This window comes from Monodon monoceros, unplaced genomic scaffold (genome assembly GCF_005190385.1).
Source record: "Monodon monoceros isolate NGI ecotype Baffin Bay Population unplaced genomic scaffold, NGI_Narwhal_1 Super_Scaffold_2, whole genome shotgun sequence".
Lineage (NCBI taxonomy): Eukaryota > Metazoa > Chordata > Mammalia > Artiodactyla > Monodontidae > Monodon > Monodon monoceros.
This window is the reverse complement of record NW_021703776.1, coordinates 90,040,914-90,062,286: the sequence shown is the minus strand read 5'-3', so window position 1 is coordinate 90,062,286 and position 21,373 is coordinate 90,040,914. Positions and strand designations below refer to the sequence as shown.

General features: G+C 36.6%; 1 protein-coding gene across 3 annotated transcripts in view; it reads right to left on the bottom strand.

Moving 5' to 3' along the window:
• Nucleotides 1-21,373, bottom strand: part of TRIM24 (tripartite motif containing 24) — a 90,714-nt gene that overhangs the window by 41,391 nt on the left and 27,950 nt on the right. For all 3 annotated transcript variants that reach the window (XM_029233267.1, XM_029233266.1, XM_029233268.1), the window contains exons 2-4: nt 10,257-10,375; nt 6,740-6,887; nt 2,755-2,887 (exon numbers count right to left, since the gene is read on the bottom strand). In XM_029233267.1, coding sequence (XP_029089100.1) covers nt 2,755-2,887; nt 6,740-6,887; nt 10,257-10,375 — 400 coding nt within the window. The remainder of the gene's footprint in view (nt 1-2,754; nt 2,888-6,739; nt 6,888-10,256; nt 10,376-21,373) is intronic.

Below are 21,373 nucleotides of genomic sequence, written 5' to 3'. Positions count from 1 at the left end.
CAAGAATTTATATGATTTCGATCTTCTGAAATGTAAAACTGCCCTGGCATATGGTTAATTGATTTTTTCCTTTTTTATGTTTGGAAATAATGTTTATTATTGGGTGCAGTGTCCTTAATGTCCATGAGGTCATTTGCTAATTGTGTTTTTTGACTCTTACTGAAATATCCTTACTGAGTTTTAGTCTGCTTGTTTTGCCAATTACTGAGAGAAATATGTTAAATGTCCCACTATGTGGATTTGTCTCTAAGTTCTGTCTTTTTTCTTTATATTTTGTAAGGCTATGAGGAATATAAATTTAGAACTATTATATCTTTTAGATAAAAAGAGCCTTTTATTGTTATAAAGTTTCTCTCTTTATCTCAAATAATGTACTTTGATATACCAGCTTACCTTTGATCAGTGTTTGTATGGCATAGCTTTTCTCATCATTCTTTTTATATACTTAGGTTTTAGATGTTTCTCTCACAAAAAGCAAGTAGCAGATTCTCTATTTGCTTTCTTATCCAGCCTGGAATCTTTTAATTTGGAACATTTTATCCATTCACGTTTATTATAATTACAAATATATTTAGAGATATACCAACTTATCAAGTCTTATTAAATCCCATTTGTTCTTTGTTCCTATTCTCTTTTTTGGCCTGTGTTTAGACTAATTGTTAATTTTTCTACTTCCTCCCTCTGTTATCTTGATAATCATATTGACTTTTACTATTTGTTTAGTGACTACTCTATGCATTAAAAAATGCAGATCTTAACTTATCATCTAAGAATAACTTGTAGTTTACTACCTTCTTCCTAAGCAATGCATGAACCTTAGAACATGAACTCCATATCCTCCTAACATATCTGTGTGATATTTAACACACACATGACACATCAAGACATTACTGTGTAAGTCAACATTTATTTAGATTTACTCATACTTATCATTTCAGCCGTTCTTTCCATCATGCATCACCTACCGTTTTTCTTCTGCCTAATGTATGCTTTTGTGAGTGTTTACTGGGGATAACTTCTCCCAGTTTATTTTGTCTGAAAATGTCTTTCTTATAAACCTTCATTTCTGAAGAATATGTTCACTGGGTATAGAATTTTAGTTTTATAGTATTTTCTTTTTGCACTTCAAAAATATTACTTTATTTTTAAATTATCCTGCTGGGGAGTTATGGGGCTTCTTGAATATGGGTTAGATGTCTTTCTTCAGTATTACAAAGTTCTAAGCCATTATATTCTGCCCTCAAATGTTGCTTCCTTCCCATTCTTCTGTCTCTTTCTTGGACCTCAATTACACCTTGTGTTACATCTTCTCGATCCCTCTTCCATTTTCCATCTTTCTGTTTATCATGCTTCATTTTGATGTTTTCTTAATTTTCTCCCAGTTCATTAATTCTCATTTCCTGGCATGTCAGATCTGCTCTTAAACCCTCTATTGAGTTAATTTCAGTTACTGTAATGTAAGTTCTAGACATTGTTCACATTGTCTTATCTCCTAGCATATTTGGTTATTTCTAATTGTGTGCTGAACCATTTTGTAAAACTCATTATTAAATAAATCTGAGGTCTAGGATGATGTTTTCTTCCTCCAGGGAGGATTTACATTTTATTCTAACAGGTACCTTGGGACACAAGCAATAAGATTTCAATTTAATCCAACTTTGGGTACTGAGACGATCTGATTCTGCACTTTAGTTCCAGTGAGGAACTGTAATATTTACTAGCTAATTCATCTTTACCATAATAGTGTAGACTTTCAGAATCCCAACTCAAGGCAAGAAGAAGCCTTTAACCCCTATGACCCTGAACTCCAATCCCTGTCTTTCAGCCCTGTGAGCATATTAAAAGCACCCCTCAACCTCTAGGCAAATGCTTCCAAGGGGAAAAAAGCCTGTACCATTCTTTGGATTGGGTTGGAGTCCCCACTCCAACCCAATCCTGGTCCAATAATTCTTTATTACCAAGCTCTAAAAATATCTTATCAATGATTTCTGTATTTTGTCCATGTCTTCTAGTTACCCTCACTGGTATGGCTGGTCCAAATTATCTAGTCTGCCATTATTGGGAGACCTTTTTCAACCAATTATATCTGTATCAGTTTATCAGAATCTTACTGTTTAATTCAGTTGTTGCTAATTCAAATGCCTATGGAGGACAGGTTTAAAAGTAAGCTTTGGTAGGAACTATGATGAATTAGAAGAGCATGCCCATCCTAAAGACGACTAAAGTCAATTCCAGTCAAATACTGACATGAAAGTATTGAATATATGGGACCTAGGGCTAAAACAGATTCAATTTTCTTAAAAAACAAAACAAAAAACCCCAGAAAACAAAAAACAAAACCAAAGCCAGAGATCTAAATGTTTTTTTAAAATGTAAAATCTTATTTACAACGCTGGCAACTAATTCCATACAGTTTAAAAAAGTGCGTCAGCCAGTGGTTCTCAGCTAGGGTGATTTTGCTGCCTAGGGCATTTGGCAACGTCTAGAGACATTTTTTGGTTGTCACAACTGGGAGAATCCTACTGGAATCTAGTAAACGGAGGTCAAAGGTGCAGTTAAACACCATACAATGTACCAGATAGCCCCCACAACAAAGGCAGCAGCACCAAAGTTGAAAAATCTTGAACTAGGCCAACATACTGATGGCCAAACAAAACATTATTTGCAGACGGCCGTTTGGCTGGGGTGCCAGCAGTCGTCTAGTCCTCATAAAGCTGTATTATAAATCTATGTATGTAGGAAAGATGCAGGTACCTGTGCTCTTTATGTTCTAATAACTGGCAGTCCCGACATGTCAGTTTGTCACATGTTTCACAGTAAAGTTTCAGCTGCTCCTTCTTATGAAAAGGACAAAACACTGGTCGCTGACTGGTCACACCAACTGCCTCTGTAGAGACAATGGGAGGCAAAAGAAGAAAATTAACATAACCGAATAGTAAATAATTATTAGATTGTTCATTTAAATTAAAGTCCATTGAGATATAAAGGAGCTACAGTTTCACTGACACCACCATTACCAACAGGTTTTACAGATAATAAAATATTAAGTATTTTTTGCATTTCTGGAGGAAAAGATAAATGAGCTTTCCACTTTTCAGTGTAAAAATTAAAATTAATTCAGGAGAAAAAGGAAGTGTGTTGCTAAAAAGATGTTTTATGAAATTAAAAAATCTTAATAGCCCAGTTAAGTGAATGGAACCAACTGGAATGTTTTGTGTTCCAAATGTGGGAGTTTTTTTTTTAATGCAATGCAGAAAAATCTAATAAAAATGTATAAAAGAGGTGGTGGAAAAATTATTTCTCCACTTTTGCAAAATTCCTAACAGAGGATACCCATTAACACAGAGATAATCATAAAGTTTACACTATTACACTGTAGTCATCCACATAACTTCTTAATAGTTATCTAGAGTGGAGATAAAACTGGGCAATGCTTATGTTACAATGTTAAATAGAAAAATTAGAATATAAATAAATACAATGACTGATTAAACAATACCAAGGTAAGCTGAGAGGAATTAAAAATAAAATTAATGAACTAAAAAATATATTGAGGGTAATTAGATAAATTTAGGGATAAAAACAAAAAGGTAAACTACTATTTAGTTATATCAAAAAGGGAAAAATATATAAAATTCTGAACAAAAAAAAGGAAAACAACCAGATAGAGAAAATTAGCAACGTATTAAAAGAATACTAAAAGCACAACACATCAAGACCAAATGGAATTAATTCCAGCAAAGCAAAAATGGTTCAATATTACTATTGTCATAGCTCCCTGCACCCTTCTCCTTGAGGTTCATATCATCTGGGCATCACAGTAGATGATGGGTGACCATACATCCTTAGTTGGCTTGGGACATCCTGGTTTGTACCTGCTCTTCAGGAATAATTATTTATAGAGCTTCTGATTTAGATAATTATGACATCATGTCATCCCTTTATAGACTTCCTTTATTTATGAAGAATTTCGATCCTGACTCATAGTCATCCTCCTAGCCCTTAGTCTCATCATCACCCTGGATGATTCGGAAGTCCACAGAGGGTACCACATAAAGACAAGCCTCTCAGACTTTTTCATCTCTAGAGACTTGTACTTCATTTTAGCTACTTATTCCGTTTCATACACACCATGGTCCCACCCTAGATTTATTGTCCATTACTGTTCCATTTCTATAATCATAAATTCAAAAATCCCACTCTAATAACTTCTACTTTCTAACTTCCCAATTCTTAGTTAAACTACTCTCACTGTACCTCACTGATATTTCTAGTCCCTAACCATTTATTTCGCCCTATCAACTGACACTGTCAACTTCACTTTCTTTATACAGTTAAAATCCCCAAATTCTTCACGTCAACACATGCCTATATCCGCATCTCTTATCCTGTGGAACTTCTAGAATGTTGGTCCGGCTAAACCCCAACCCTAAATAGTTCAATTCTTCTCTATAACTATATCAGACTGCCGAGGACTGATAGAGGAAGTTTTAAGGACTATACCAAATGTAACCTTGATGCTACCAAGCAATCCTATTTCCAAAGCTAGAGCTCTCTTTCAACTGGAGTTATTTCAAATATCCTCCATATTTCTTACCTTTCAGTCCTATTTCCTCTGCTCTCTTTTTCAATAGATGGCTGACTTTACAGAAAAACAGAAGTCTTTCTAGAACTAATCTATTAAATTTACCTGAGTATATACCTGGCCTTTTCTCTTTTGTGTCTCCTCTTCATCAGTGTTCTCAGAAATTATATCCCCCTTTTCCTGTGTCTCAAGACTCCTAGCCTCATCTCTTACTTCTCCTCTTCTTGCATCTTACTCTCCAGCTACACTCAATGTTCCCCCTCTGGAAATTTGTGCATGTGCTTCAGTTTTCCCCACCCTTCTCATTTATGTGATGAACTTCCATTCATCCTTGAAGTCCCAGATGTGGCCTTCAATGTAAATCCCCAAATCTGAGTTTGATACTCCTTTCATGTGCTCCTACAGAACTTATGAGGCTAAACTATGATTGCTAATTTGTTCACAGTCTTCATCATACTAATAACTCCTGGAGGGTAGGAAGTACCTATTTTATTCACTTTTTCATCTCTTTAATCTAGCAAAGTTCCTGGAATATAGAACAGGCATACAAACACTGGTTGACTCAATGAATAAAAAGCAGTGGATTAGTTTTTAAACAGAAATATACTAATGAGCCATAAAAATCAACAAAATGCTGATAAATATTACAACATGGATAAAACCTGAAAACACTACTGTGGTAAGTGAAATAAGCCAGATATTGAGGGACAAATACCCTATGATTCCACTTGTATGAACTATCTAGAATAAGCAAGTTCATTGAGACAGATAGTAGATTAGAGGTTAGCAGGGAATGGTGAGGAGAGGGGAATGGGCAATTATTATGTATTGGGTACAGTTTCTTTTGGAAGGGCTAAAAAAGTTTTGGAAATGGTGGTGATGGTTGCCTAATACTTTGAATACAATTAGTGCCAATGATTTGTACACTTAAAAATGGTTAGAATGTCAGATTTTAAGTTATACATATTTTACTGTACAAAAAATGTTATTAGTGAACTTTACATCATAAGCATAAGCAACACAATAAGAACCCAGAAACCATAATTAAACACATAAAAAGCAAAACTTCTTTGGTTATCTATATAACAAATATCATGAAACAGGTTTACTATAAGAATATCAGAGAGAAAAGAGTTGTAAAACTTTTTTTAAGCCCACCCCTTATCATCTTAAAAATAAGAGACAAGAGAGAATATAAGTTTTTAAAAATTTTTAAATTTTTATTGGAATATAGTTGCTTTACAATGTTGTGCTCGTTTCTACTGTACAGCAAAATGTGTCATGTATACATATATCCCCTCTTGTTTGGATTTCCTTCCCATTTAGGTCACTATAGTACATTAAGTAGAGTTCCCTGTGCTATACAGTATGTTCTCGTTGGTTGCCTATTTTATACATAGTATCAATAGTGTATATAGAAAATAAGTTTGTTTTTTTTGCAGTACGCTGGCCTCCCACTGTTGTGGCCTCTCCCGCTGCGGAGCACAGGCTCCGGACGCGCAGCCTCAGCGGCCATGGCTCACGGGCCCAGCCGCTCCGCAGCATGTGGGATCTTCCCGGACCGGGGCACGAACCTGCGTCCCCTGCATCAGCAGGCGGACTCTCAACCACTGCGCCACCAGGGAAGCCCCGAAAATAAGTGTTAAAGGCAACTTTTTCACATGTTGTACATTCATACCAAATTAAGGCATTTATAGGAGAAGGAGGGTTGTGAGTATAAATATAAAGCAGAATTCTGTATCTATTCATACTGACCAACATTGACAAGTATTCAAATTCAGCCATAATACAGACTTCCTTGTAGTAAAAGACAAGAGTATATTTAATGCTTATGAGTGTATCAAAACTATCAAAACAAGTTAGTAGGGCTTCCCTGGTGGCGCAGTGGTTGAGAGTCCGCCTGCCGATGCAGGGGACATGGGTTCGGGCCCCAGTCCGGGAAGATCCCACATGCCGCGGAGCAGCTGGGCCCGTGAGCCATGGCAGCTGAGCCTGCAAGTCCGGAGCCTGTGCTCCGCAACGGGAGAGGCCAAAATAGTGAGAGGCCCGCGTACCGCAAGAAAAAAACAAACAAAATAAAAAAGTTAGCATGGGAAAGAAAGAATGACTTGGGAGGGATAGAGAGAAAATGAAATTTAAAAATTAATTTATTACCTGGAGATACTTCCTCTTTCTGTCTCACAGTGTGGTCTTTTGTGAATTTCACCCTTTGATGAGCTCTGATGCATGTCTTGCAGAGCCATTCAACACACTCTACACAAAACCCATTAGCTTCTGCATTGTCCTCACAGCTTGTACATACCTAATAAAAGAAACGTCACATCAATTTTTGAGAATAAAGAAAAGGTGGTCACATGACTAATCATACATAAATGATATACCAACTATACTTGACTCTATCAGTTATCTTCTTAACAGTGTTCATAAATTTAAACTGACACTATGTTTTAAATTATAAACATATGAAATGGAAATATAAGGACATTGCCCTTAGTTCAATATATCAAATATTCTAGGCACTATGCTAACTGCTGAGGATATAACCATCAGAAAAAGCAAACACAATCCTTGCCCTTATGACATCCAGTCTCCTAGATGAAGTGTAGGTTCAAATCCCAGTTCCCCTACTTACTGGATGAGTAGTCTTGGACAGGTTACTTAGAATGCTCATCTTTAAAATAAGGGTAATAACATAAATTTTACTGAGTGGTTGTAAAGATAAATTTTACTGAGTGGTTATGAATTTTACTGAGTGGTTGTGAGGAAGTCAAACATTACTGAAACAATAATACTAATACATAACTACAAATTGAGAAGTGCCATAAAGGAAAAAGTATGAGAAGCTAGAAGAACATATGATGGGGGAAAGTGATCTGTTTTTAGTGGGGTTGAATGGTTGGGGAAAATGAGAGGAGCGATTACCCAGGCAAGGCTTTCTCTAAAGAGATCATATTTGCACCAAGATAAGAAAGTTGAGTCATCAATTACTGATGAAAGCTTTCTAGGCAGAGAGAACAGCATGTACCAAAGCCTCCAGCAAGAACATGGCAGGTTCAAAGAAGTGACAGAAAGCCAGTAGGACTCAAGTGGAGAGATCAAGGGGAAAACTGGCAACAGAAGGAGCTGGTGGCAAGAGGGGCCAGATCAAGAAGGATCATGTGACAATTTTGGTCTTTGTCTCAGAAGTCTCCTAAAAGCTTTTAAGTAAGTAAATGACATGGCCAGATGTGCATTTTTAAAATCACTGTCCCTGCAATGTAGAGAAGAGATTAGAAAAAGGGCAAGTGCTTCTGCACAGAGATAGGTAGGAGCCCTTTGCAGTGGTAGAAGTGGAGATGAATGAAGGAGATTTGGGAAGTAAAACTGACTGGTTTGGAGGATGCACTGGCTATGAAATGAAGAAGAGATAGCACCTTTTTTTCCAGCTTATATAACTGTGTAGATGGTGGCACTATTCTCTGAGAACAGGTATTAAGGTTACACAACACATAAGCAGTCCTCATGATATCATTTGTGGTTGGGAAAAAAATTTTTCCCCCCAGTCAGTGGTTTACATTAGCCAAATTCCAAATACCTGGATAATATTTCCATAAACCAAAACCTGCCCTTTCTCAGTTCTTGTCTTCTACCTTTCTAACATCTTTTGATGCCACTGACTCTTACTTCCTAGAAGTCATCTGGATTCCTTAACCCTTCCAGATTCTCTTATCTCCCAGATTGCCTCTCTGGACCCCACCACTACTCTTTCTTCTCTGATTCTGTAGATTTTTGTTAGGTCTAGGGATTGGTCTCACCTACTCCCTCGGCTTCAACTATCACCTCTATAAGTATGTCACCTAAAACTTAATCTCCACATTATGCGGCAAAAGGAGTATGGGATTTCTATACATAATGTTAAAGAAGGACCTCTAGTATAAAAAGTAAAAGTAAAAAAGCAAAGTGTTAAAGCATATCATACCACTGCTTATCTAGGAAAGATGAGGATGGGATGGGATGACTTATTTGCTTAAATCTTAAAAATAACATAAAATCACTTAGATTATAAAATAATATTAAAAGTGTAAGGGTAAAACATAAAAGAAATTAAATGGTTAGCTATAAGGTAGAGAAAAAATAAGGTAGAGGGGTAGGTGAGATGGAGATAGAAGTTTGAGTTCTCTGAATATACTCTGTTTCATAGATTTTATTTTGGAACCAGTATATGAATGTTCTATATGTAGTTAAACAAATTTCAAATTAAAAAAAAAACTAAAGCCCTAAACAAAAGCAAAATGAAACTAATGAACCTGCCTATCAAGTGGGTGGCTTAACCATACAGAGAAGAATTACTTATTTCAACTAACTTTAAAACATGATGATTTGATTGAATATCTCCAGTACATACATATACTAATTATTGTCTTCTTGTTTTCTGTTTTGACAGAGATAATGCTATAATCTCCATTTTCAGTACCAACTCTATTCTTCTATACTCTTACTCTGCAAGGCTCAATTATGCTTAATGAGCTGGCTCCACATTAGATTCTAGCAATAGGTGGTGCTGGAGGAAGACTACAATGCCAGAGGAAAAAGGGACTTGATCATCTTAGTTGGCTTCCTATTTGCTTGAGTTTTCTGTGAACATCTACAATGCTAGATTCAACTTCAAAATGTCAATATATACTTGTTATATTTTCCCTTCCTCTCTTTTTAAAATAGAAAGTATCTATTAAATCATTCTCCTGAAAGTCCTAGAAAAATGACCAACTCAATGGTGATGAGCATCCCCTAGTATCCATATTGTGCTCTCTAAATACCATTTCAGACTAAAAGGAACCAAGGCTCCTAGGAGAACCAACCACCTGCTGGTTCCAGGTGTAGAACAGAAAATGAACAATATCTTGTCAAAATAGAAAGCAAGGGAGATAACAGTGACACTGCGACTGTATCAGAAGGGCTCAGGAATCCTCACTGCCAAGATGGCACAAATTGAGCACCAATAAGGATAACTACAACACATTTTATGTTAAAAATCCATGAGTTCATAACAATAAACACACATACACACCACTCATTAGTCACCTCTGAAGAATGCTAAGAAACTAAGTCACTACTCTAATAATTAGCAACTAAAGGGAAAGAATCAAGCATTTAACCACCTTTCCTGTATAACCTAAGAATAGAAGAAGGAAGCTTTTTTTTTTCTCTTCCAGTTGAGAAATAAAGAGGAATGACAGAATGAAAATGTCACCATTTTTCAAAGTCCTAATGAAATATGGAATTTTGGCAGTGCTCATTAATGCCATTAACCTCAGGAAAAAGACAACCAGACATCATAAGCTTCCTGCTTGAAATACACACAGACATATGGATGAAAGTATTCTTATGAAACAGCCTCTACATTTTTATCACCAGTTTACACAAAATACAGGAGACAGGGAAGCATGTTAAATGACTTAAGGAGAGGTCAGCAAAATTCAGAATAAGGCTAACTCTACTGGACTAACAACCCAGTTTATCCAGCAAATATGTTAAAAGGAAGGAAAAAGAATGCCAAGCAAGGTGAAGGGGGCATCTGAAATTAATTAAAAGATATGTTTGAGACAAACCTACCAAATGCATGGTAAGTTCTCCAGCATTTCAGGCTGCCTCATTAAGAGGAGGCAAAAGATTCAAGACTTAATACACTTACCTGATTAGACTTTTCTACTGTACTGCTGGGAACCTCAGTAGTGTCCTTCACAAAAAAATTATCTATGATGTGTCTCTCGGCACATTCTTGGCTGCAAACTGGACATCGAATGACTCCCACTGGGAAAGACAAAATGGTGTTCTAAGTTGTTGTTGGTTAAATTCAAGTATAACTGACATAACATTAAAATTAGTTTAAGGTGTACAACGTAATGATTTGATATTTGTATATATCACAAAATGAGCACCACAAAAATTCAGTTAACATCTGTCACCATGAACAATTACAACTTTTTTTTTCTGGTGGTGAGAACTTTTAAGATCCACTCCTCTAGCTACTTTCAAATATACAATACAGTATTCCTAACTATAGTCACCATGCTGTACATTACATCCCCATGACTTACTCATTTTATAACTGGAAATTTCTACCTTTTGCCCCTTTTCACCCATTTTGCCCCACCCCCACCCCCACTTCAGGCAACCACCAATTCTGTTCTTTATATCCATGAGCTCACATTCTAAGTTTTAATACAAACATACTGAGTCCTAACCCAACACATCTCATCCAAACTGTGAATGGATTCTGTGAATGTCCACTCTCTTCAAATTCATACCTATTACTTAACACAAAGCAATTCATTTTATGTATATATATAGGGGTTTTAGATGCGTGTGTGCACCCACACATGTGTGTATACATGTGGTGTGTATGTGTATATGTCCCACACTAGTATATTAAATGATGAATAAATGCTCATAATTTTAAATGAGATAACCTTCCAAATAAATATCCTTTTGACTATTCTTTTTATTGTTTAGCAACTTCTCTCACAGTGTTTTTCAAATAGAGATGTGCAGAATCATATGGAGACTTTAAAAGAATGAGAGTTCTGGTTCTCTCTGGACCTATGGAATCAGGATTTCTGAAAGTGGAACACAGACATACCCATTTTGTTTATGTTTGTTTTTGTTCTGAATCTCGATTCAGAAACACCAATCTGCTTCCTTTAACAGGTGCAAATAGTGTTCCTTTTGGGTGGGGGGGCGTGAATCTTTCATAGTGATTGGTAAAACAATAATTAATAATTGTGAATGAATTAAAATCTAAATTTTTAATTAAATTAAAAAATTTAATATAAACTTGATGCAGTAATTTGTACCAAGGAGACTGCAGTAAGGTTCCCAGATACATTTTTTTCAAAATGAAATGCATAAGAATGAACACAAAGTAATCCAAAGGTCAATTTCATTTGTATATACAAGCAATAAACAAACATTTTAATTAAAAAAACTATTTTACAATAGCAACAAAAAAAGTACTTAGTAGTAAATTTTTTTAAATGTATAAGGCCATTGTGTAGAAAAATGTTAAGCTATATTTAGAATCATTAAAAAAAAAGTCTAAGTAATGAAAACACCATGTTCTTGATGGTAAAGATGCCAGTTCTCCCCAGACATGCCTATACATTCAATGCAGTTTTTAATAATAATACCAACAGGGATTGCAATAGAGTTTTGACAAGCTGGGGGAACATGTCTAGCAAATAAGACAGTAAACATATAAAGCTATGGTAATTAAGATGGTGTGATATTTATGAAAGGATAAACAAAAATGGAACAGAATATACGTACCAGAAACACAAGACAGATGTGGCACTAGAAATTGGTGGAAAAGGGGTGCTATAGTTTGCTACAGTGGGAGAAGGATGAAATCAGATCTCTCCTTAATTCAAAAAATAATTCTCCAAGTGGGGAAAGCCGGGTGGGTGGGGTGGTGGGATGAACCGGGAGATTGGGATGGACATACATACACTAATATGTATAAAATAGATAACTAGTAAGAAACTGTAGTATAAAAAAATAAAATAAAATAAAATTCAAAAAAAATTCTTTTGGATAGGATAGATTAAGAACTTTAAAACTTTCAAGAGGAAATACAGGAGAGTATCTGTGTAACCTTAGAGTTGGAATAAATTTCTCAATCAAGAAACAAAGAGCAATGGGCTTCCCTGGTGGCGCAGTGGTTGAGAGTCCGCCTGCTGATGCAGGGGACACGGGTTCGTGTCCGGGTCTGGGAAGATCCCACATGCCGCAGAGCGGCTGGGCCCGTGAGCTATGGCCGCTGAGCCTGCACGTCCGGAGCCTGTGCCCCGCAACGGGAGAGGCCACAACAGTGAGAGGCCCGCGTACCGCAAAAAAAAAAAAAAAAAAAAGAAACAAAGAGCAAGAGCATAAGAGTAAGATGAGTAAGTTCAGTAAAGTTAAGAACTACAGTTAGACAAAAGATTACCATGAAGAAAGTGAGAAGATAAGCCCCTGATTGGGAGAAGATATACCTGACACATAGCACTGACAAGAAATTAGTAATTAAAATCTGTAAAAATGTGACAATGCATTTCACAAAATAGAAAGATTGAGTAAACATGTTTTTCCTTATTCCAGGTAAGTACAGCTAAAGATTCTAGACAGTCTACACAAAACTGAGAAAGGCAGACAGGAGGCAGACTGTCTAGAGACCTCAGGACCCAAGGAATGACAACGGTGAGTTCACTGGGTTTTCTTTTAGCCTCATATATGCCAAAGTAGGTGCTCATGAAGCTACCATCTCAGAAATATCAACAGGTGTAAACAAAAAACAGTCCACAAAAGCCTGTTCCCTCTATCCAGAGGACAGGAAAAGGGCAGCCTGGCAAGAAAGAAAGAAAACTACTCCAGCAAAACACCACAGAAAAAAATGTGCTTCCTCTCCCACCAACAAAGACCCAAGGGGAAGCCTAGACTTCTACCCTGGCCAAGCAGAAACCAAGCGCCCCAACCATCTCCTGCTGGCTGTGTCAGAGAAGCCTGGTGGGGAGTTAGGGCTTTGGTCCTCACTAGGTGGTAATGAGGCCCCCAGCAGTGTCAGTGGAGACTACGTGAGGAGCCTGAGCTTGTAACTCCAGGGCAGTAATGAGGTACCCCTCCACCTCCATGCTGAAGGGTAGTGGAAAGTCTGGACTTTTATCGCTATTTACCAGTAACCTCCCTCGCCCCTATATCCCCACTCCTTAGATGTGTCAATGAAGAACACGTGGGAAGCAGTAAGTAGGCACCCATACCCCTACTAGCCAGGGAGGTATCAACAGAGGCCTGGTGGGAGCATCAACTTCCACACCATTGACCAGTAAGGAGGAGGGCCTCCCTCTCAGGATATCAAAGGATGCAGCAAGGGGAACTTAGACTTCAACCTTTACCTCACAGGAGGCAGGAAATAATAAATATAAGAGCAGAAGTGAATGAAATTGAAAACTGAAAAGTCAATTCAACAAAAAGCTCGTTATTCAAAAAGGTCAATAAAATTAACAAACCTCCAGCAAGACTGACAAAGACAAAGGAGAAGACACAACTTACCAAACATAAAGAATAAAAATGGGGATATCACTATAGACCATACAGACAGCAAAAGAATGACAGAGAAATATTAACACTACTCACACAAAATGACAATATAACTAAAATGGACCAATTCCTCAAAAGGCACAAACAAATATGAAATAATTTGAACAGCCTTTTAACTACATGGAAATCGGCTCTAAACAAAATGAAATACTAACAAACATGTATATTACTTGTATGCTGAAAACTACAAAATTAAGAAATCAAAAAAGATCTAAATATATGGAGAGACAACGTTCATGGATAGAGATAACTAATGTAGTAAAGAGGTCAATTCTTAATGGGATCTACCAGTTTAACAGAATTCCTAATACAAACCCAACAATATTTTTTTGTAGATATAGACAATATTGTTTTAATATTTATATTAAAAGGCAAATGAAGGACTTCCCTGTGGCACAGTGGTTAAGAATCTGCCTGCCAATGCAGGGTACATGGGTTCGATTCTTGGTCCGGGAAGATCCCACATGCCGCAGAACAACTAAGCCTATGTGCCACAACTACTAAGCCCACAGGTCACAACTACTGAAGCCTGCGCACTCTAGGCCCTCATGCCGCAACTACTGAGCCTGCATGCCTAGAGCACGTGCTCCACAACAAGAGAAGCCACTGTAATGAGAAGCCCGCACACCACAACGAAGAGTAGCACTTGCTCGCTGTAACTAGAGAAAGCCCACGCGCAGCAACGAAGACCCAACGCAGCCATAAATAAATAAATAGCAAATGCATTATAATAGCTGAATCGATAATGGAAAGAAGAATACAGTGGAGGAATCACTCTATCCAATTTCAAGGCTTATATAGCAACAGTAATCAGGAATGCCTGTTATTGACCAAAGAATAGACACACAGATGAATGAAATAGAATAGAGACCTGAAACAGACCTATACAAGTAGGGCCAACTGATTTCTGACAGAGGTGCAAAAGCATCTTTATACTGATTAAGTCCAAAATGCTGATGAGAGATATACTGTGTTCATGGATTGGAAGACTCATCACAGTAAAGATGTCAATTCTCCCCAAATTGATCTATAGGCTAGTGTATTCCTATCAAAATCCTAGCTAGATCTCTTTGCAAATATAGACAAGATTATTCCAAGATTTATGTGGAAAAGGAAAGGAACTAGCATAGCTAAAGCAAGTCCAGAAAAAGAAAAATATCGTGAGAAGACTCACTATCCAATCTTAAGACTTACATATAGTGAGTTAGACAGGGTAGTATTGGCAGTATACATGCACAGATGAATGGAACAGAATACAGCACCCAGAAATACACCCACACAAGTAAGCGCAACTGATTTTGGACAGAAAGTATGAGAACGATTCATTGGAAGAAGGAAAGACTTTTCAACAAATTGTTGAAACAACAGGATATTCATAGGCAAAAACTGGACTTCAAACTAACCTTCACATTTTATATAAAAATTAACTCAAAAGTGGATCAGATTTAAATATAAAACATAAAACTATAAAATCTTTGGAAGAAAACAGGAGAAAATCTTAAGGACGTAGGACTTGCTGAAGGTCTTAGACATATCAAAGACAATCCATAAAAGAAAAATACGGATGAATTTGATTTCATCAAAATTTAAGACTTTTGCTCTGCAAAAGACCTATAAAGAAGATGAAAAAACAAGCTATACACTGGGAGAAAATATTTGCAAACCACAGATCTGACGAAGGATTCATATCTACAATACATAAAGAACTCTCAAAACTCAAAAATAACAAAAACCCAATTAGAAAATGGGCAAAAGACATGAAGAGACATTTCATCAATAAGGATATGCACATGGCAAATAAGCACGATAAGATGTTCCACATCACTAGCCATCAGGTAAATAAATGCAAATTAAGATCATGATGGGATACCAGCACAAAGCTATTAAAACAGCTAAAATAAAAAGTAGTGACAATGCCAAATGCTGACAAAAAATGTGGAGGTATTAGATCTATGTTCCCACTGGGAATGTAAAATAATAGAGCCACTGTGGAAAACAGTTTGGCAGTTTCTTCAAAAAGCTAAACATAACATTTATCATATGAATCAGCAATCTCATTCCTGGGCAGAAATAAATTTAGGTTCACACAAAAATCTGAACACAAATATCGTAATTCAGTGTTATTCATATTAGCCCAAAGCTTGAAACAACCTAAATCTCTGTAAATAAGTTAATGGTTAAATAAACTGTGGTACATCCATACCACGGGATAACAGTCACCAATCAAAGGGAACTAATTATTGATATATGCAACAAACTGGATGGATCTTAAGGGCATTAGTGTTTTTTAAAAAGCCAATTTCCAAAGGTCTTATGAATGATCCACTTACATAACATTCTCAAAATGACAAGATTATAGAGATGGGAAACAGACTACTACTTTCCCTGAAATTAGGGACAATGGGGTGTGGGGAGAGAGGGTAGGTTTGACTATAAAGGGGTAACAAGAGGGAGAGCTTTGGTGATGGAATAGTTCTGCGTCTTGATTGTGACGTTATATGAATCTACACATGTGATAAAGTTGCATTACAACTATACTCACTGGGCTTCCCTGGTGGCGCAGTGGTTGAGAGTCCGCCTGCCGATGCAGGGGACACAGGTTCGTGCCCTGGTCCGGGAAGATCCCACATGCCGTGGAGCGGCTGGGCCTGTGAGCCATGGCCGCTGAGTCTGCGCATCCGGAGCCTGTGCTCCGCAACGGGAGAGGCCACAACAGAGAGAGGCCCACAAAAAAACAAAACAAAACAAAACAAAACCGCACACACACAAAAACACTATACTCACTACTGTAACAATGTTAATTTCCTGGTTTTGATATTGCACTGTAATTATATAAGAAGTAATCAATGGAAAAAACTGGGTACAAAGGATCTCTCTGTAACTTCCCATGAATCTATTATTATTTCAAAATAAAAAGTTAAAAAAAACCTAAAAAGAACATTTATTTAGTGCTCTCCTTATATGTACTGCTTTATCCTCATACAAATGAGGAAATGGAGATCAGAGAATCTGATTAACTTGACCAAGGTCACACAGTAGTGGAGCTGTGATTTGAACCCATGGCTGACTGACCCCAGAGTGCAGTGTACTACCACACTTTACAAAAATGTCTTAGAAAGCCATGGGTTCACAGATTGCATCATTTTGACAGATAGGATATTAGTCCACGAATTAAGGATCCCATTTGTTGTAAAATGGATGGCTAGTGGGAAGCTGCTGCATAGCACAGGGAGATCAGCTGGATGCTTTGTGAAGCCTAGAGGGGTGGGATAGGGAGAGTGGGAGGGAGACTCAAGAGGGAGGGGATATGGGGATATATGTATATGTATAGCTGATTCACTTTGTTGTACAGCAGAAACTAACACAACATTGTAAAGCAATTATACTCTAATAAAGACATTAAAAAAAAAAAGAAAGAATCCCATTTATGTATGGTGGTGAGTTTGACCTAAATGAATTTAAACCCAAATAAATGCTAGCTCAACAATACTTTGTTACCCAGAAAAAGTCAGTGGGAAAATGTAATTTCTGTTCCAGTCTGAGCACATTTAAAGTTCCTCTATACAGACTGGTGGAGATCAGCATCTGGAATACATCCTTCTAGAAATTAGAGTGATTAAAATCTGATTAACTAAAGAAAAATAATTCTGTGGGAAGTGTGTAGATATTTTCTTCAATCATTCATCACTGTGTACTTAATGGCCATGGGTGTTTTTTTCTGTTATTTAGTGGGTTGAAAAAATTTTAAATGGTGCATAGCCTCCTTTAAGTCTGTTTTCAAATGTTACCTTTGATGATGCCTGCACCCCCATCCACCTTCCTGCACCACAGATTCCCCTAATCCTGCTCTAATTCTTTTCTCTCTGGCAGTTATCCTTCAGTTTCATTTATTTATATTTATTGTTTATTGTCTGACTATCCCAAGTAAAATGTAAATTGTCTGGTTAGTTCACAGATATTCCAAAGCACCTAATCATGTGCCTGGCACATAGCAGTGCTCAATAAATATTTGGTGAATGAGTGAATGAACTCCCTTAGTGATGCACACACCTTGTGATCCACAGTTTCACCATGGAGAAACTCTTCAGCATCAGGAAGCATGCTCAACAATGTTCATAGCACCATTTTTCAGAAAAGTCCACAACTAGAAACAATCCAAATGTCCATCAACAGAACAAAAATACTGTGGTATATTCAAATAATAGAACACTATACAGCAAGAAAATCAATGCATGTAAATTACAGATGGCTGAATCCTCAAAAATATGTTAAGTGAAGAAAGTCCCAGAAGAATATGTATTATACTCTATCAAAGTTCAAAAATAATATATAAGAAAGCATATATAGCTGATAAACTATAAAGAAAAACAAGGGAATGATTAACACAAAATTCTGGATAGTGGCTAGGCTATGCCTAGGATGGAGGAAAGAATAAGCAGCTCCCCTCCAATACTAATTTCAAGCCCATCTATCTTTCCTGAACCAAACCATTTCGAAGGCCTAAGAGCACATGGAGATAAACAGGTTGCAAGCCAATGAAACCTCATGCCCAGTCTAGGGTTAAAAGAGAGCCTGAGGACTAGTAAGCAGCTACTCAGCTCTAGTGCATTAAGTATTATCCCCATTTTACAGATCAGGAAACTGAGCACCATGACTTGCCTGTGGTCATTCAACTAACTGGCAACTCTGGAATTTGAATTCTGCATACACATCTTATGTACATTCTACGTGGAAACTATTTAAATAAAAAGGATATAGCATGGACTTTAAAGCTATATAGACCTATATTATTCCTCTTTATTGACTGTTCTATATCCCCTAAACAATCTTTCTGAGCCTCTATTTCCTCTTCTGTAAAGTAACAGTACATGATAATCATGATAATGGTTACCATATTGAGAACTTATTGTGCTCCAGTTATAGTGCTAAGTATTCCATGCTCAACAGAACGAATTTGAGGCAGAACTGTTATAAGGATTATATTAATAAATGTATAATAAGGGCCTAACGATGTTGGGCTGGTACCTGGTAAACCTGTACATCATACTCTATGCCCCCAATTAAAATCAGGTAACAGTTGACTCCTTCTGAAAGGACCAGCACAACCTCACCTACCTCATTCCCTCAAATCATCTACTAAGACTTACACAAATGAACTCTGAGTCATAGAGGTACCTCAGCCTAACAAGGAACAGTGAGGCCAAACGTTGGTAAATCTCAAATTTGCATCTTTACCCATACTTCATTCCCAAGCTCAAGATGTACCTTGTCAGTAGAAGAAAAAATAAGGCACTGCATATTATACAGTAAATACCTGAATGCCTATATGAAGAAAGTGATTCTTTGACACACTATCCTGGAAAGGGTGGGGATACCGCAGAAACATAATAAAGTTCCCATTTTTGAAAAGGGAAAATTTGAAATAGGAAAGGCAAGCAGGGAGTCAACTTTAATTCAAGAGAAATAGTAAAGCAAACAGACTAGTACAAATGCTAGAAATTGCTTCTCTTTGCTGTTGCCAGAATATGTGCTGGTAACAAGCTAAACAAGGAAATCAACTATTTATTAATCAAGTTGAAAGAGCTAACAATTCAGTATTATATTTATCTGTATTTTAAAGGAAAAGGACTGTTGAAGTTATATGTAAGTTTCTGTGCTTGCCAAAAGAAATCATGAAAGATGTTTAATTATAAGGTCATAAAAACATGACTGATATAAGAGATTAATGATAGATCATAAATTACACATTTATAAAAGTAGCTGGACTTAAACTTACTAGGATCTGGTTTTATTCTTTTTATTCTACAAATTAAATATTTACAGTTTTGGGGCTCTGAGATGTAAATATGATTTGCTATCTCCTTTGTGAAGTTTTAGTGTCTAAACCTAAGCACAATGCAGGGTTTATGCTTTGAAATTAAGTACTAGGAATGGCTGGCAACTCTTTGCCCATCTCCATAAAAGAGACGTATGTGGCTTCAAAGCCTCTTATTACACACTGTGGATCACAGACATAAGTGAGTTGAAGGATAGGACCATGAGATGGAGCACCACCAGTCAGGCAACTATATTTCAACATCCGTGGGAGAAAAAGGAGAGGATCTATATAATGCAAAATAGTGCTCTGTCCATGGTCCTGTCAATACCATTGATGGCTTGCTACTTAAGCATATGGGTGTGAATATAACAAAAGACCCAATTAGATGCTATCTACAAGAAACCCAATTTAAATACACACACAGGTTTAAAAAAATGAAAGGATGGAAATAGATACACATTCAAATAATAAGCATATGAAACCCTGAGGACTTTATAATAGTATCAGACAGAGCAGACTACGGAACTAGAACTATTACCAGATATAAAGTGAGGACAGTGTATAATGATAAACAGCTTGATTCCTCACCAAGACATATAATCCTAAATGCTCAAGTACCTAATTAACATGTCAGAACACATCATGTAAAAACGGATACAGCTCTAAAGAGAAACAGATCCACATGATAGTTGGAGATTTCAAGTCTCCTCTCAGTAATCAATAGAGCAATAGACAGAAAATCAGTAAAGACATAAAAGACTTGAACAAAAGAATCAAATAACTTGATCCAATTGATGTTTAAAGAACACCTAATGTTAGCAGAATACATATTCTTAAAGTGTGAATGGAATATTCACCAAGATATAACATACGCTGGGCAATAATCCAAGTATGGGTTAAAAGAACTAAAAACACACAAAATATGTTCCATGAGTACAATGAGATCAACTTAGAAATCAGTAACAGAGAGAACTGGAAAACCCCCGAATATTTGGAAACTGAACAACTTACTTCCAACCAACCCGTGTGTTAATGAAGAAAGGTCTAAAAACCAATGGTCTAAGCATTCTCCTCCAGAAGCCAGAAGAGCAAATCAATCCACCAAAAAAAAGTAGAAGGAAGGAAATTATAAGGAGCAGAATACAATGAAGAAGAAAGAAAATGGCAATAAAGAAAAAAAAATCAATGAAACCAAAGCCAGTTCTTGGGGGTGGGGGAAAAATTATTAAACCTCTAGCTAGACTGATAAAGGAAAAAGAAAAAAAACGACCAAAATCAAAAGTAAAAGAGGCCATTTCTACAGATTCCATGGAGCTTAAAAAAGTATGGGAATATTGTCAACGTGACTAAATGTGTTGATACTTTAAAAGAAACAATTATCAGAATCTTCTCAAGAAGAAACAGAAAACTTGAATATATCAATTAAAGCAATTGAATTCGTACTTAAAACCTGTCCCATAAAGAAAAGTCTAGACCTAAAAGGGACCACTGGATCCCATCAAACATTTAAAGATAATACTAACTCTAAACAATTCTTTTAGAAAATAGAGGAGGGACACTTCCCATCTTGTTTTATAAGGCCAATATTACCCTGATATTAAAATCAAGGAAAGAAAAGTACAGACCAATATCTCATTAACGAAATATCAGAAAATCAAATTCAGAATACATAAAATTGATAATACATCAGTTAAGTAGGGTTTATTACAGAAGTGAAGGGTTGGTTGAGCATTCAAATCAATTGAAGTAATTCACTATATTAACAAAATAAAGGAGAAAAGCCATATGATTATCTTTGAAAATTTCAACACTCATGGAAGATTTAAAAAAAAACCTCTCAGCAACCTAGAAATAGAATG